We start from the raw sequence: 18,596 nt of genomic DNA on the forward strand, positions 1-18,596 counted from the left end.
ATAGATACAGGAGCAGCCACATGACGGAACTTTCATGATGTCGGTGTATGGCACAATACGGGTTCTTGTCAAATTCTTTAAATTGAATGTCGGCAGTAATACGCCGGCGAACGTGAACCATATTGCTAAGGAAATTTTGTCAAGAAACAATGCCTTGATTACTTTTCCTTTAGTATCTCTAGTTTCTTTTCTGTCTATTCTGTTTGTAATTCAATGCAGTTTTATAGACGCATTCACAAACGCTTCAGATCATTACGAGTAGCCAAGATACCATTCTGTTTTATCGCGCCAGCGGAACAACTTAATAGAGCCTTATTCGACCTAATACTCACCTACCTCTTATCTTTATCGATAATAGCGGATTGTGCTACCACTATCTGTTTGACGACCCTACGCTTTAAACACGTCCTTACTGCCTTCTTCCGCGCATTGAAACTTGAACTATACATACTTGAGAATTGAATTCAAAATAGAATAACAGAGATCATCGACTAAACGAAAGTAATGACATGGTCGTATTTGATAGGGTTGCCGTCGCAAAATAAAACTTTGTCGCAGTAAGCCGTTAAGGTTGCTTCATATTCAAGCGGTGTTGCTATCAACATAGCAATTCTGGATCAGATAGGTCGTATCGAGATGAAATTGAAATCGTTAGGAATGGCACCGATTGTCGGGTAAGATAGGCATAAAAGGGTTTTTAAATTAACTTAGTTCGAGTTTGAGTTTCGAGGTTTTTGCCTGAACTGAAGAAAGACGTTTAGTTGTACGGAAAAGTTTTCTTTACCTTTTTACTGGTTGTATGCTGTCGAATTAAAACTTTCTTGAATCATACTAACAATAAATTAATTTTATGGTTTAAGCTGACGCCAATTATTAAAATTAGTTGTCAACCGGACCCCAGGCTCTCATGAGCCGTGGCAAAACTGCTGGGCGAGGAAGAAAAAGAAGCTACTTAACGCAAAATTTTACAATACAAAATTTTAGGCGGTCGTAATTTTAGTTTTAAAAGGTTAAAGTTGGCTAGATAGAAAAAGAAATCACAAAAATGTCTCATTTTCATTCATTTTAAATTGTAGGTATATCATTACCATTATAGTAGTATAAGTAATTTTAGTATAAAATAGCTAGTGATATATTTAGCCAGGGGATCTGACAAGCGAAATTTGAAACAGAACTATATTTTCACAGTAGTTGACATAAAAGATAAAGCCATACCTTCCGTCGCAAACTTCACGCGGCGCGCCATATTTTTTATTTCCTTCTAATATTCTATCTACATGTCCCCTCTTAACAGTGTGGAAGATACTTATATCGCCGTAACTCCAGTGGTCGCCACAACAAAGCCACCAGCGTCTAACCAATTACCCGCTAGCAATAATCAATCTACTCACAAAGCCGACGCATCGAATTCTTTTATCTGTCAATCAAACGCACGATTGTCTTCAGACAATCGATCCAATCACCGCATCTTCTTTTCATAAACACTCTTGACACCCTTAATTCTGCAACTTAAGCGTCATTTTTCAATAATTGTATATTAGCTAAGTGTAAAGATATAGTTGTAGAATGTTGATGGAAGATTGAGTGACGGGCAATCGAGATAACGCGTGCTTTGTGGCTCGCGTCGCTACCGAACGTCCTGCTTTGGTTTGACTCATGACTTCGATTTAATGATAAGTGTAGATTAGTGATAAGTGATAGGTATAAGTAATGGGATTATAATTATGGCATCTGCATCAGAAGATGGGGAGACCAAGGAGAAGGCAAAGGACCAACACACATGGGAACCGCTCCACCGATAAGAGCCTAAACTCTTAAATATATCATAATATAACAATATAATATTTTAGAATAAATTTAAAAGTGGAAAAATTACTGTCTTGGGTGATAGCATCGTTCGCAGACGTTTCTGCTTGTTAAAAATTAAAATTAGTATGGGTAGCACATCGTAACTGGTGAATTTCCAATATGACTTGGAACTCCGGTAGCCGTTTAAGAAGTATAACACTCTTACGGTAGATGTCGCTAAGGGTCCCCTTGACCTATAATATGGTGGAAAGATTTGCTGGCTAGGGATGAGGTCTTGGTGGCTCAGATGGCAGAGCGCTGGAGTATCGATCCAGAGGCCGTGAGTTCAAGTCTCACCCAAGACAGTAATTTTTCCACTTTTAAATTTATTCTAAGCTTAATAGCATCGTTCGCAGACGTTTCTGCTTGTTAAAAATTAAAATATAATATTTTATTCAAATATATAAATATGTTTGTTTATCATAAACTTACATTAAGTATGTAAGTATATATATATAGAGCTACACCAAGATAAGTCTGCAACGATTTTGATAGCAAGTGTTAAGTATTTATACGTCACAATTTCAAAGAAGTTTGACGTTTAAAATAACAATTCAAATACTTAACAATTGTTATACACATACTTATGAGAGTACCTACCCTGTGCAATTTTTGAGGCGTTTATTTTAATCTCTCGGGTAACCATTACACAATTGGATGAACGTCACTGTATAGAACCACATACAAACATATATAAGCTATACCATTAGTAGTGATTAATAATAACCTACCCTACATGATTAAATTTGTGGTAATTAGCGTGATGAAAAAAAATTGCATTAAAGTAGAGACTTAACGTTTTTAAATGCTTTTAATGAATGTTACTCTGGTCGGTTTTTGATTCCGTCCATTTATAAGCAGTCGTAAAATTACCAATTTTGCGAGAATCCAACTTGGATAAATATCGCAAGTTTCTTATATTTGTGTATGGGCAATGCCATTGTCCATTTCCAACTAGAAAGTTTCCTGTGAAATTACCCGACAAAATTTCTAAATTTTTGTAAATCCGCAACTTGGACACGCCTCCGCGATTACCATCGGATTGCGACTGCCAGCAGTACCAGTACTGCAGCGTTGCTGGTGCATAACATTTAATCCTTATAGATAAATCTAAAATAGACAGAATATTGGTAAACTAGCGACCCGGGCTTCACACGGGTTACACAAAACCTTAAAAATCTAAACACTTAAACCTTCCTTAAGAATCACTCTATTGATAGGTGAAAACCTCATTAAAATCCGTTCAGTAGATAGTTTTCGAGTTTATCGCGAATATAAATACCTACACACAAACGGACATACGTTGCGGGGGACTTTATTTTATAAGATGTAGTGATGGCGTGTGATATCTCTACTATGTAAAGGTATTAAACTAAGTAGATCCGCTTACACAAAAACCAATGTTTTTTTAATGAATAATTTTATTTATTTTCATCACACTTTAAGCCGGGGTGCGGCGCCTCGTACCAGTGATCTTTACCGTACAGGTGCGAGCTAATGCATATTATTTGCATGACATACAGCCCCCCAGGGCTTCCAATTAACTCAGCGTAAACATCACTGTCCAAGCTAATTAAAAGTGGCTTTTGACCCAATTACATATAAGCGCAATTACGGAAATTCAGTTGCAAATATACGGGAAGGGTGAGCAGTTGTGTCCAGAGATGGAGTAAGTGATAGCTTTTATATTTTTTTATTTTGTACTTTTATAATTGTTTGTTCAACCCAGTGTCTTTTATTAAAGGTTACATGCAGATTGCGACTGCAGCGGTATTAATGATGCAAACGGTACCTACTGCTACAACGTCGACGCGGGCGATGTCACTATCAATATCATCACTTACAACACCTTATAAAACAAAGTCCCCCGCCGCACCTGTCTGTGTGTATGTATGTTCGCAATAAACTCGAAAACTACGGAATGGATTTTCATGCGGTTTTTACTTATCAATAGAGTCATTCTTGAGAATGGTTTAGGTGTAAAATTTGTTAAGGTTTTGTGTAACCCATACGAAACCACGGCGGCGGGTCGCTAGTTCTTGATATAATGAATGAAAAAACTTTCTAATCACGACAGCAATAGTCGTACGGTAACAACTACAGCATTCGCAAGGACACCGGAGACGACCATTTTTTTTCATACTTCACTTTGTCTGCTAATAATATCTACACCTCATAAAATAAAGTCCACCGCCGCGCCGATTTGGATTTTGAAATAGACATCGCGATAAACTCAAAAATTACTAATCGGATTTTCATGCGGTTTTCACCTATCAATTATAGTGATTCTTGAGAAAGGTTTAGGTGTATGGTTTGTTAAGGTTTAACCTATTAATGAAGGTAAAATTAGAACTAGTAAATTAATTAATAAGCTGTTGGTAATTATGATTATTTCAGAGAGGAAGAAGAGGGTGTGTCCGGGGAGTTCGGGAAGGTGTGCATCAGGAAGCAAAGGAAGAAGCGGCAGAAGCTCCTCCTCATAGAACTGGTCCTAGACTTTGCGAAGAACACCACCCTCCACGGCCTACGGTATACCACCGAAGTCGGACTTACGGTTGTCGAGAAGTAGGTTTTGGTACATTCTTTCTACCATCGCCATAGTTCTACGCAGCGCGCTGATGGCCCTGTAACAGCGTGCAGCTGTCAATCCGGAGGTCGCGGGTTCAAACTCCGGCTCATACCAATGAGTTTTTCGGAACTTAACCCATGGGGTAAACTAGGCCTTATTGGGATTAATCCGGTTTCCTCAAGCTGTCTTTCCTTCACCGAAAAAGCGACTGGCAAATATCAAAAGACATTTCGTATATATTATGTACGATTAATCCCAATAAGGCCTAGTTTACCCCATGGGTTGGAAAGTCAGATGGCAATCGTTTTCGTAACAAATAGTGCCTACGCCAATTCTTGGGATTAATTGCCAAGCGGACACCGGCTCCCATGAGCCGTGGCAAAAAGCTAAGATAACGCGAGGAAGAAGACCTAAACGGAAAAATGTGGCCATAATTTTCCGTTAAGTTCAAAAAGTAGAAATAATTATTGTTTTTACGACTTGGTCCTCAATCTAAAGAATTTATTTGCATAGATAACAGTTATGAAAAGGTGATACTATAAACTTGGCATTTAGCTTATCAACGATTTGGTTTCAGAGTGTTTTGGGTCTTGACGTTCGTGGCCAGTGTGGTCATGTGCTTCATTCTGATCGAGCGAGTTTGGCATAAATGGTGGTACAGTCCTGTCATCGTGTCGTTCAATGAGATGATGATTCCTGTCGGAGAAGTAAGTCATTTTATATAGGAATAAGAGAATAAGATTAATATTTATTTGAAAGAAAAAACAATATTAACAAATATCAATATCCTGTGGCCCCGTACTAGGATATGCCTGTCACGTGGTAGCCGGATTAAAAAAATCGTAAAGGTTAAGAAAATATAGCGCGGAGCAGGCAATAGGTACCTATATAAACTCTGCTCGACACTCAGATTACACTATCATTACTGCAGCAGTATTGCAGCGCGACATTATTGCGCGAGAAAATTATTTTTATATTTGTCGCTTTCTGCAGTTTTTTTTTTTTTTTTTTTTTAATTTATTTACACATCACAAAAACATAATACAAACAACTTAAAACTAAGATGCGCCACAGAAACTTGTGAAAGTTTATGCGTGGTGCAAATGCATCACTACGCTCAAACTGCATGTGTAATGTTTATATACCTATGCTTTGTTTTGTTTATTTTGTAGTTGCCGTAATGCTTAAGCGTACAGCGTGACATTACTGCCGATTGCGTTACTGCCGCAAAGGTGAAAATCGACGGGATATTCCGGATTTATGACATTTACTACATCAATTCAGTTAGCAGCAATGGCAGGAATGTGGCGTCGCATTACTGGAGAAGTAATACTGGTGTAGTCTGAATCGGAAGGGTACCTTTATAAAATTTGAGTTTTCTTGATTGTCATAAACCACTATTATTTCTAAAACTATTAATGCAAGATCACCTTCCTGTTACAGGTACCATTTCCATCCATTACAATATGCCCGCAGTGGAAATGCAAAACGTCGGCTTATAGATACACAGAAAAATTTGTAAAGTATGGAAAAAGGCGCAAAAACAACAACAACAACATCGATAGAGAGTAAGTTTGAAGCATTTTATCTCCATTTGAGGCATTTTCTAGAGAAAGAGTTATAGTATTTTTTGTAATAAAGGAAAAACTGAAAAATTCATCGCTTCGAGCTAGGCTGTTCGGGGAAATTTGGATGCAGACTATTAGTCGGTAGTTCAGGGTTAAAACAATTGGACCGGTGTTCCAACAGGTCGCAAGTACATACGTTTTTACCCAAAGCGGTAAATTTTCAAAATTTTCCTTTAATTTAAAGTCTACATGATAAAAATTTATTTAAGTATTTTTTTTGTTTATTGGAATAAGTTATACTGTTGTTTTTTTTCAGGGCGTTATTTTCATCAGTGGTTAACGAGGAGGAGGAAAGAATATTGCTCGAAGATGCTTTCCTGGTGTGTGAAAACTTTTACAGATACTTGACGCCTCGAAATAAATCGAATGAATCTCTTGTAAATAATATAGTACAAGTAAGTAAGTTCTTTTTTCCTAGCGAGCAGAATTTTTGAAAAATTTTACCGCTTGTTTAGCTCATAATACCTACGCTTACTTTTTTATCAATTACTAAAAAACAATGATAATGTAGGCAATCAAACAAGCGCGGTAACCGAAGACAATATTACCCGAATACCCCATAAATATTGTGTTTTCAGATGGCACCAGATGTTGAAGAAGTGATGCTTTCCTGTACATGGAGAGGTCAGGCGGTGCCATGTGGGCAGTACTTCAAAGAAGTTCTCACCAGCGAAGGCGTGTGCTTTAACTTTAACTCTTTATCGTATGACGAAATTTTCAAAACCAAAAGGTATAAAAACATATGTGATAATTACATTATTTTATTTATTTACGAGTAGTGTCCCACTGCTCTGGGCCGTGACGCCTTACAATTTGTGGGACCCATAGTATCTTGATTTAAAAGCAAAGCTAAAATAATCTTTAAACATATTTTTTTAATCTTCATGTTAATGTTGGTTCCTTTATTTTTCACGGTCTGGGGCCGGCTGAGGCGTTCGAGACTTCGTTTTCTTTAATGGTTAATCTATTATCACGTGATGCACTTTGACAACGAATGTCGGACGTCTCAGCCCGAACCAGGGCTGTTCTAACATGAGTCATATATCCTTTATGGTGTTGGTTGTTTTTAGCATTCAAAACGAATACATCTATTTAAATGCTTCAACCCCAGCAAATAAATGGAATATTATTTCTGGATATTCGAGTCCAACTTCGAAAAGAAAAAAGAAGAAGACAAAAGGAAGAAAAGCAAAAGTAGAAGATGATTCAGAAGAATATCCACGGCGTGGCCAGGTTAGACAAAAATTTAAAATATGAAAATGTTTTCTAACGTTTGATATTTCTGCATATCTGCATTTCTGTATGGGCAGAAAGTTTATTATTATAGAGACAAGACCAACAAATAGTTGCTAAGTAGGTACATTCGGTGCTATAACATTATTATAAATATACGCTACTTAACTCTATACAGCTAGTATGACGACTTAAGTTGGGGCACTTACTGCCAATTAAGTGAAAATAGGCAAGAAAAAATTATGCCTTCTTAAAAAAAAATTAACTCTCCTCGTTTTATTCAAAGAGAAAAGCAACTAAGAATGTCATAACGGTTAACTGATATTTTCTACAATGGTTTGGTGTAATTTTCCAGGAAAATGGTGCGCGACCGGATCTCGAAATTGTACTTGTTGAAAACGCAACAGATGTCGACGAATCTTGCAACAGCCTATCTAATGGCTGGAAAGTGAGTATTGACTTCAAACATAACATACGATATGTGATGATGGTTAGGATTTTTAAGTCAAAATTTAATGTTTATTGAAGCTTTAATTACAACACTGCATTGCTACAAGAAACGTCAAAATCCTCATTTTATCAATATACCTACTTAATTTGACATTTCCTGCAGTAATGAAGTTGATAGCTTTAATGCAGCAGTACTGCAGCGTGACATTATTGACATCTGCATTCTGTCGCAAATGTCAAAATCGATATTGCTGCTCGGATCGTAGGCATTTGCAGCAGAAATGCAGTCGGCAGTAATATCGCGCCGCATTACCCTTCATTCACCCTGACATCTTGTAAATATGTACCTACATTCTTGCAAATAAACATTTATCTTATCTTATCTTATCTTATCTTATCTTACTGCAGCAGTAATGCTAGTGTAGTCTGAATCCAATGTTACCCTATGATATTTTAATATTAGATGTGTTATACACGTTCCAAAATTGAAGCACTCACCTCGTGTCATGTGTACGAGTTTGTCTCAGTCTGCCTGACGCAAGCGCGAAGTGTACACCGGTTAATACTTTTCCACAAATAACGTGTATTAAGCAACAAAATGCCGACCTGCGTTATGTTGAAATTGACGGCGTCACATATCATTCGTAAGTAAAAGCTGAAATAATCCGTTTTTCTTCGGTTTAATCTTGAAAGAAATAAAGCTGGCCGCCATTTTCGCCGGCTGACAGAAAGAGATAAGTTTATGTTCTTATCAGCGAGAATGCCAAGGACGCACCAACTGCGTACATAGATTATCATAGCAGAGGCGTCATGGTAAGTTGCGTTCATTGTTTGGTGCTTGTCGTACAAATAAGAGAAATAAATTTCAACTTTAATAAAAGGTTTTGTTGTTATTGAATTTGCTTTTTTTAACTCGGTTTCGTGGAAAGGAATATAGTTTATTTACATAGTTATATATTTTTACCGCTTTATTTACATTTGCGTATGAACTGTGCTAATACCAGTATATATCACTTGATCAAAGGGAAGGTGAATGTTATTAATATATAGTATTTACGCATAAGTATTGCCATACAACGTGGCAATGCGGCCAGCCTTCTGGGCACACTGCCCATCGGCAGTGACTTGGGGGACGTTTTTTATTTATAGGCTTTTTATTTTAAGTTTATTTAGTTTAGAGATAGTTTGTATTATTATTTGTAAGCTAATTTAATGTTTTATATTTACTTAATTATTTACGAAATAGGTAGAATCCAGTACATATAAAATATAAAAATACGGGGTGAAATTTTAATCACCATACATACATAATCTGCGTACTGAACCAGCCAAATTTTTTTTGTTACAAAAGTAACAATGATAAGTATAATATAATATCTTTTATTTACATAACTAAATGTGAAAACTTTTTACTTCGGTAGCGAGTACATTACTACATAGAACTGCACTAAAATAATTTGCCCCTTCTGTCAAACATCTTATTCTTTGATATTTTTTTTCTTAAGGGGCCCACTGATTACCAGTCCGCCCGCAGTCTCTGGCCTTATCGGGCGACCTGCCGTCCTAGACCAATAACGTCCACAAACATAAGCGATTATTGCCGGCCGGCCATGGTCTGCTGCCACCTCTGCGACTACAGACGAGTCGTCATTTTCCCACCGTACGGCCGCCTGCCGGCAATAGTCTGATATAATTTTGACAGATCCCTACAAATTGACAGTTCGCCGGACGATGTTAGCCTGTCAGTTAACCGCAGCAGGCCACACATTAACAGTTCTATTTCAGATTTTGGACTGACGGCTATTCGGACTACGGCTCGTCGATTCCGGTCAGCGTCGACAGATATCTGCCGGACAGTCCGTGGCCTGCAGGCCAATTTACACACACATTATCAGATAGCCGGCCGGTGGCCTGTTGGCCGTCATCTGTTGTCAGTCGAGGGCCTTCAGCAAAGAGTAAAGTAAGTATAATAGGTAAAGAGAGCCCTCTTGAAGCATTTTATGGAAACTCATTTGAAAGCGCCATCTCTGATTCTCCCCGGAAACTAAGTATGTGTGTGTGCGTGTACAACTACATATGCATCCATACGTGTACTTTCGTCCCACATAATATTAGGTCTACTTGGTCGGTTTAAAAGTCCATTTTTTGATTGGTTTCTTGTAACAAATAACTATAATTGTTTACAAGAAGTCAAACAAAAAATGTACTTGTAAACCGCCCAAGTAGACCTAATATTATGTAGAAAAGGTTTTAAAGAGTGGAATGAATATAACAGAAACATAATAGTAAGTAATAGTAAAGTATTTTATTGCCTTCAATTTGGTATATACAGATAGTACCTATTGATTTGCTTGCAGCTTCTGACTCTATATCCATTGTCTAAGCAGGTACCTCCATAATATGCGCTCCAGTTCCTCCCACGACGTGTCTTTAGCGGAATCAAGACGCACGATTTTTTGCAGAATGTCATAGAACATGTTTGTCGTGACCAAAATTAAAATTGCACTATTATAGTTTCGAACTTATACACAGGTCCTTTTCATCGCTATTTGCAGTGAGCGCTAACGATGGAATTTTTCATTTTTCGTTCGAGAATATCTAAACCTCCCGGCATTTTCTTGAGCACTATTAAAATTTTTAAACCTCCAGGTGTTGTAATATTGGGAGGCTAATTTCCCTATTTTCGTATTTAATGCTTGCTCCATTTTTACTCGGTTACACTTTAAAATTAATAGAGAATAATTATCTTATATAATTTGTTTACGACATTTATTTTGGTCTGACAAGTAAACAACAGTTGCTAAGTAACCAACATTATAAATAAAGAAAGGTCTTGACAAACTAGGTATGTAACCTTCTCAATGTTGTATTCATGCCTTAAAATTTTATCAATTTTATAGTGACACATCTAATGACGTAGTTTGCATAATCGGAAGTCTGCTTTACGCAATTTTTCTTTCTTTCTAAATTGACGCCATCATCCGCCATCTTTACTGACGTTAACTATGTTCCGAGTGTCCCCCCCCTGGCCTTCAGTTTCGTGTTTTTCAACTAGTTTAATTTTTTCCTCAAAATGGACTGTCGACGTCAAAGATAATGTTTACACTTTTGGAGCTTATTCCTTTGTAATAAGGCAAAAAATGTGAACCTATATTTTACTACTACAGTGAAACCTGGTTAATTGGTTACTTGGATAAATGGAAAACCTCAATAGTTGCAACCAAAGCTCTGGTTCTGGTCCTTTGGAACCAAAGGTCCTCTATAATTGAAATTATGAAACTTTTTTAGTTATTTTATTAATTACATGAAATTTGATTTTGATGTTTTTCTTATGTTTGCCTCCGTAATTAAACAGATTGCATAAAGTAGTTACTTACTCTATAATTGTAACAGTTCCATTGTTTGGTCCTATTTATTATTTCTACTAGTAAAATAGGATGTACTTTAAATATTTATTTATTTCATTATTTTATACTTTATTGCACAAAACAAGTTAAAGGTACAAAAGGTGGACTTAATGTTTTAAGTTATTCTTTACCAGTCAATTACTGGCCCAACCAGAAACTATTTTACAAGCTTTTATTACCTAACTGACTTTTAATCTGAGAAGGACGAAGGTTATCAATAGGGAATATTACGCGAAACTCTGCGTAAGGGGGCGCCAGACCGTTACAGAAACGAAATACTACCAGAAAAAGGTGACGAAGTGGATTACTATATCTGGTAATGTACGTAATTTTTTTGTTTGATTTCTTGTAAATTATAAAAATCTATTACAAGGTATCAAACAAAAAAATCACTCGTAAACCGCCCAAGTGGACCTAATATTATGTAGAAAAGGTTTTAAAGAGTAGAATGAATAAAACAAAAACATAACAGTAAAGTATTTTCATTTCTTTCAATTTGGTATACAAAGATAGCACCTAAATAAGAGCCGGTGTAAGTAAAAGTAGGTTGAATCCACCGCTTGCAGCTTCTAACTCCATATCCTTTTTTTGTAATAATAGTCACATAGTAGGAGAATTGCAGGTAGGTAATATCGCCACGTCACGCTCTGTAACGCCGAACACAGTTTGCTCCAGATATTATTTTAACTTAAAACGGAATGAATTAATGTTGTCATAATTCGGATCCAACTTGTAGCTGAAGAATTTCAGGCATAGATCTTATCTCTTGTCTAAGCAGGTACTTCGGTTAGGTTAGGTGAGGTATCTCCATACTTGCGCTAGTGTTCCTACCACGTGTCTTTATAGCGTACTTTATAGAATCAAATCGCACAATTTTTGCAGAATGTCAGTCATGAAAAAAATCAGAATTGTGATATTATGTTTTCGATTTTCTTATAAAGGTATTTTTCATAGCTAGTCTTTTCATTGCTAGCTGCCGTGAACGCCAACGATGGTATACCTCCCGGCGTTATCTTGAGAACTATTAAAATTTTAACCAGTGTTTTAGGTAATATTGGGAGGCTAATTTCCCTATTTGAATCTTTGAATGCTTGCTCCTTCTTTTCTCGGTTACACTTCCAGCAATCAATAATCATGTCTGTATTTTCGAATATATAAGCCACGCAAATACAATATGTCACATTTAAAATTAATAGAGAAAAAATAAGGTTTATGTATTAATTCTCTTTACGACATTTATTTTTGACTGACAGTAAACAACAGTTGCGAGGTAACAACATGATAAATAAAGAAAAGTCTTGACAAACTAGATACATGCAACCTTCGCATTGTTGTATTCAGGCCTTAAAATAGTATAAATTTTATACTGACATCTGGTGACGTAGTTTGCACATTCGGAATAAATTTATTTCAATTTGACAGAAGCCCTACCGTATTTAAGATTAATAAGGTCTACTGGCCGTAAATTGTGTATGAAATTACAAGCAAATATCAGCCTCAAAGAATAAAGTATTGGATCCGTGATGTTCGAAGACAAAAAGTCGTATGCTTATTTTGCTTATTAGGGACTATGAACTCTTAAGTATTAGGAATAAAATAGAATTTACTAATGCTGTAACGTGTGTCGATCGCCGGCCGGCTACCTCATGATGTGTGTTTGACTGGACTCGAGGCCACGGACTGTCCGGCGGATATCTGTCGGCGCTGACTGGAATCGTCAGGCGGCCACACACGATCAGTTCGTGTAAGTCGTCAGGCCGAAAACTGACAGAAAACTGTTAGTGTGTGGCCTTTTGCGGTCAACTGACAGGCTGATATCGTCCGGCGGACTGGTAATCAGTGGGCCCCTTTAATAAGTTTTACGGTTCGCGCCATCTCCACTATTTGCCGTCGTCTTATGGTGGTATCACTGATTTACCAAATTCACGCGCAAGTGACAAACACTAGCCGTCTCTTTTTTACTTAGGTATTATTTTAATTGTGCCGTCTCTTTTACGCATTTGCGTATGAAGTTGTAAACAAATTGTAACTGATGCTGCCGTGACGTTGGCAGCATTGGTTGGCATCATTTTTTTCGCTTGATATGTTAGTGTATGGCAAATCTAGTATTAAAATATCATAGATGTTACCTTTATCACTTGCATTGTCACTTGTTTTTTCCCGCGAACCCCTCATTTATTATATTTGTTCCGTTTTACTACTTATTGTAAATGGGGATGTACTCTGCTTAAAATCACCATTGTCTCATTTCAGATATATCTCCAGCACCCAGCTGATATGCCCCAGGCCTCGCTATATTACTACGCAGCCATCCCCGATCAGGTCACCTCTTTGGCTCTCAAGTTCAGTATCCTCAATACGTCGGAAAGCTTGATGAACTACAAATATGAACAGTGAGTTTAATTAATATTGGAAATAATATATAAAAAAAATTGTTGCGGTTACAGAAGTGAATTATATCGTATAAATTCTTCTTCTCTGTCTTGTCAGACTGATCGAGGTCGTCTTATAATTATATACGTACCTATATGTATAATATAAAAGGAATATGGATGAACAGTGCGATTTTTTATTGGAAAGTTGGGTTAGTGAATATTATTTCTATTTAACTCAAAAACTCACCTCTCATGCCTTAAAACTCTGGCAACGTGCAACGCTCAAGATTTCACTTTTAGAACTATCACTACGCTCTTGGATTTTTCTATTCCTCGGGTCTAAATAAGGGTAATCAAGAACTTTGCTCCTTTATCAATAATTATTTGATTACAGGCGGCAGTGCTACTTCCCCAAGGATCGTAAGCTTCAATACTTCGGGACGTACACACCGGACAACTGCCGACTGGAATGTCTGTCGCTATATACCTACAAGCGGTGCGGTTGTGTGTGGTATCACATGCCGCGTGAGTACTCTTTTGAAATCTCTATTTACTTTTAAAGTCATATTGTATAAAGTTGTATAAGTATTACGGAAAAATACCGTCTGCGTCTCATTTTGATTATTTTCCCGTTGTGGATTTAAAAATTGTAAGTTTGATAGCACTCACTCTAGCGGTACTTAATTACAAATATAGCATGGGCTAAAATATTACTATAAATGATTTCTCAATATAACTCAGGACGTAACTGCCGTCAAGGTGTAGATTCTTACGGTACTCGCCTACTCGTATATCTAATACGTTTTAATCTCCGTCCTGACAGATTTTGATATTATAAATAATATCAAAATAATAATAGAAATAAGCCCGCAGGGCAGCTTGTGGCGAGCTGTTGGGGAGTAACGACCCCACGGACCCGAGTGCTCCCGAGAGTCGGTCAGGGTCTCCGTCTCCGGCGTGTCTTCGTCGGTCGGAGTGGACCCCAAGGAGACCCGCAGGACTCTCAGCTCTGGCTTGCCTTCATTGGCCGTCCAGAGAGGAGTCGCTAGAGCTATATGCTCCAGGGGTGGAAGTGAAAGATGCATAAGACGCGAGTTGGCACAGTGGCTGGTAACAGCCACTGGGTAGAAAGCGGCGCACACCTCTCGACACCCCTGAGCCGCCTACACCAGTGTTGCTCCTGGTCGTCTTTACGACGACAGTTTCAGGGGCCCACCTAGTTAGTGGCAAGTCACCGCCTGCCTCGATAACGTGTAGAAGCATTGTTATGGCAGGTGTCCGGACCTCTCTGCAATAGCCCAATCTTTTGACCAGCCAAACTTCAACACCATAACCGGCACTCTTCTCCACTGTATTTACAATAGCTCCTATGCCAGCTGGGACCGATTTACGGGTATCTATTTGTACCCGTGGATGGGTTCTAGCTGGTGTATTACATAACATCAAACTTGTCTTAAAGGGCCTCTGTGCGGTTGGCTTCGGCCCCACGCATGCCTCCCAAAGGTCCGGGACCCCATGGTCCCGAGATATGGAAAGACATACAAATAATACAAATAATATTGGATTGCAGAACTAGAAATCTACTGTAGTCTATTTTTTTAAGTACTACTTATTTAAATATATTATTACAGATCACAACAGTTCAGAAATATGCACAGCGCAGCAAAGACGGTGCGTTGAAAAGGCACAAGGCAAGTTCTATCAACCATTATGTGACTACATATCTTATTATTTCTTTATCATTTGATATTTACTAGTCGCTTTTCGGTGAAGGAAAACATCGTGAGGAAACCGGACTAATCCCAATAAGGCCTAGTTTCCCCTCTGGGTTGGAAGGTCAGATGGCAGTCGCTTTCGTAAAAACTAGTGCCTACGTCAAATCATGGGATTAGTTGTCAAGCGGACCCCAGGCTCCTATGTGAGCCGTGGCAAAATGCCGGGATAACGCGAGGAAGGAGGAAGAAGATTTCTTATTATTTCTTCTTCTTCTTCCCTTCTTCTCCTTCTTATAAAGTTCATTATTATTTCAGATGAGTTAGCATCAAATAAACTAAAGCAAAGCAAATGTAACTGTTTGCCGTCATGCGACAGTGTACATTACGATGCAGAAATACTTAAAACAAACTTTGATATCAAGAAACATATAAAAGCTATGAACAAAAAATATGATTACACTATATCAGACAACTACAAGTAAGTATTATTTAGTTTTGTTGTACAAAGTTAATTTTATTAGGTACTGATACATCTACAATGCTCTTAAAATTTTCTACGAGTATATTATATTTATTGTTTTCTGTATTGAGGTGTGCAATTAAAGTATTTCTATTGTATTATAAATGACACACTAACTGATTCTCTTATATGTGAATATATCTTGCTCAACAGAATTTCAAAAACTATATCCACTAACTAAAATACTTACCTAGAAGCACATTCCTCATACGGTTTCTCTTTCCCTGAGCAAAATAAACTATGTTTCTCACGTAATCCACCTTAGATTCATTCTGAACTTCACTTGTATTGATTGCTTTTTTATTTCATTTCTATGTATATTATATTTCAGTTACTCACGCTTGGAAATTTACTTCAAAGAACCCCGATTCGTATCAATGCGGCGCTCAGAACTGTTCGGATTGACAGACTTCCTGGCCAACTGCGGTGGGTTACTTGGACTGTTCCTCGGATTCTCCTTCCTTAGCCTTGTTGAGATCTTCTACTTCTGTACTCTCAGGTGAGTTTTTGACAAGCAATTCAAAATCCTCAAGGATTGAAGATATCACAGTATGATTATTAACGGCTAATAGTTGCTGGACTGTTACTGGGTTCTCGTTCCTTAGCCTTGTTGAGATCTTCTACTTCTGTACTGTAAGGTAGGTAAATTAAATTTCCATCAATGCCATATTATTATCTCATACTATTAAGTCTGGGTGGGTAGTTTTTGGGCCTTTTATTTAAATTCTTCTCTAGTCTTGTTGAGGCCTTCGTCTTTAACTTCATAATGATTGCCTAACGGTATTATCTTTAAAGCGATAGATTTGGAAGTTAATATTAGCTCCTCGTTCCAAAATTTCAACAAAATTAAATAATCTGTAATAAACGGTAAGAAGTATTCCTTACTTCATAGTATCTAAGTTGTGGCACAATTCTGAGGTCAGTCGCCGAAATAAGAATTATTGTCATCGCTTGCTGTAATCTCCTGATGAAAATATCAAGATCTGAAATTATATCAATATTACTTATAATAATTTTCAGAATGAATTAAATGTTGGTCAGAATTTGTGTTTTTTAAAGCATTACATTTTTTTATTCCAGATTATGGTGTACCCTGAAAAAGGACATCAAAATTGAAAAGAAGAAGTTAAAGGAAAGCATGTATAGAAAATAGTTTATTTTGCATTATTAAGTATGTATGTATCTTTTTTGTAAAATTCTTGTAAATCTATGTTAAGAATGACTTTAATAATTATTGCTTTAGGAGACTTATATTATTTTACCTGATTTTACTAATATGTAGTATTTTAGTAGGTATATATGTGTTGTTGACGTGTTTTTAGTAAGTAAATAATTATTTAGAATGTTTTATTTTAGTTAGATATAGTTACGTGTATGCGACAAATATTACATAAGTAACATTTTGAAATAAAAATTATTGGATTGAGTTTAATAAACTTCTGAAGCACTCAAGAGAAATATGTTGGAACACCATCTACAACATGTTCATTATGCAAAATCCCCTATAGAAGGAAAAGTGGAAGTAAGGAGGCAGAGAGGCAAGTTAAAAGCTTACATCGGCCAAAAAAATAAACGTATTGTCGTATCATTCAATCAAAGAGAAGTCACTAGGACAACAATACACATATAGTACATTTCTCTATCGAGAAGAGCCCAGTTCAAATATACATGATGAACATGATGATGATAAAGCACAAAATACGATAGGTAACTCGTTAGCCTTGACTTTGTACAACAATTCCTCCCTTTTGATCTAAAAACAAGAACCGCCACACCTAGCTTCCAGGGAACTCTGAAATTATACGTCGTCAACGTCGTCGGACTGACGACCGCGCGAGATTTATTGCGCCGGCGCATCAAAGCGGACAAGATGGCCGCCGCCGCCATGTTTAGATCGCGTCGTGTCTCGTTAGAAGTTTATTATTCAATCAGCTGCCTTATCTGATAGCATCGATTGCGGCGGCGAATTAAGTGGAGATAATTTTGCGGGGTAAGCGAGGCGTCGAACGTCCTGTGGTAGGTTACTACTTGTACTTAAACTATCCCATATTTTTATTGGGAAATCAATAAGTTTAAAATTATAAATAGGTAACTTATGTTGGCCGTTAAACTTTATAATAAAGATTCTGCCTTTAAACCCTTTTGTTCTTTTTCTAGCCAAAGGTTTCAGAAGCCTAAATAATATTATTAGTATAATTTTTTGGGTTTTTTGTAACAAACTTTAAGAAGTCTTTATCACAGAAGCACCTTGATATCCTACATTTACCTTAGTTACTATCGGTCCGAGTCATACAATGCTTATAAGATATCACAGCGATACGATACTGATTTGTCAGTGTCAAACAGTCTCGGCTCGATTCTTAAAATGAATTAGATCTCTACTAGACCTCAACAAGTTACGATATGGATAATTTAAAGATATTTGTAAGCTAGATATGTCAAATTTGCGTTTCCGCGATTCTGGAGGCCCTTTTGAACGATTTCGACAAGTTATGACTTAGATATCCAAGTCACATCTAGTCGATATCTAATGTAAATCTAGTTGATCTCTATATCGTTTCTAGATCTTGTGATTATCTCGTTTCCCGAATACGCGTGTCTGACTGATCGGTATCGTAGCGCTGTGACTTCTTATAAGTATTGTTTGAATCAGGCCGTTATTATTTATTTAAACAGTAGGTACCTATACATTCTCAAGCTTGCATTCGTATCCGATTAGATGAACGTGAATGAGCAACGTGTTTATTTGCCTCACGTAATATGAACAATGGGGCAGTTATCCATTTCCGTGAACTATGCCGGTGGTCTGTGCAAATATTATAAACATACCTTAATATGAAGTGTGAAATAT

The 18,596-nt window shown here is 37.1% G+C and overlaps 1 protein-coding gene across 1 annotated transcript; it reads left to right on the forward strand.

Moving 5' to 3' along the window:
- The first annotated feature begins 3,512 nt into the window (after positions 1-3,512).
- LOC134664699 (pickpocket protein 28-like) lies at positions 3,513-17,141 on the forward strand. Its single transcript, XM_063521444.1, has 14 exons — positions 3,513-3,517; positions 4,246-4,413; positions 4,995-5,124; positions 5,861-5,985; positions 6,302-6,440; positions 6,624-6,775; positions 7,116-7,278; positions 7,634-7,726; positions 13,389-13,528; positions 13,905-14,035; positions 15,142-15,201; positions 15,466-15,703; positions 16,077-16,244; positions 16,826-17,141. The coding sequence occupies exons 1-14, from the start codon at positions 3,513-3,515 to the stop codon at positions 16,896-16,898; spliced, it is 1,785 nt and encodes a 594-aa protein (XP_063377514.1). The 3' UTR covers positions 16,899-17,141.
- The last annotated feature ends 1,455 nt before the right edge of the window (positions 17,142-18,596 follow it).

The sequence above is a fragment of the Cydia fagiglandana genome, chromosome 5 (assembly GCF_963556715.1).
Source record: "Cydia fagiglandana chromosome 5, ilCydFagi1.1, whole genome shotgun sequence".
NCBI classification, from domain to species: domain Eukaryota; kingdom Metazoa; phylum Arthropoda; class Insecta; order Lepidoptera; family Tortricidae; genus Cydia; species Cydia fagiglandana.

Coding starts and splice junctions, on each gene's coding strand:
- LOC134664699 (XM_063521444.1), top strand. Junction 5,125..5,860: donor TGATGATTCCTGTCGGAGAA/GTAAGTCATTTT, acceptor TTCCTGTTACAG/GTACCATTTCCATCCATTAC. Junction 14,036..15,141: donor TGTGTGGTATCACATGCCGC/GTGAGTACTCTT, acceptor ATATTATTACAG/ATCACAACAGTTCAGAAATA.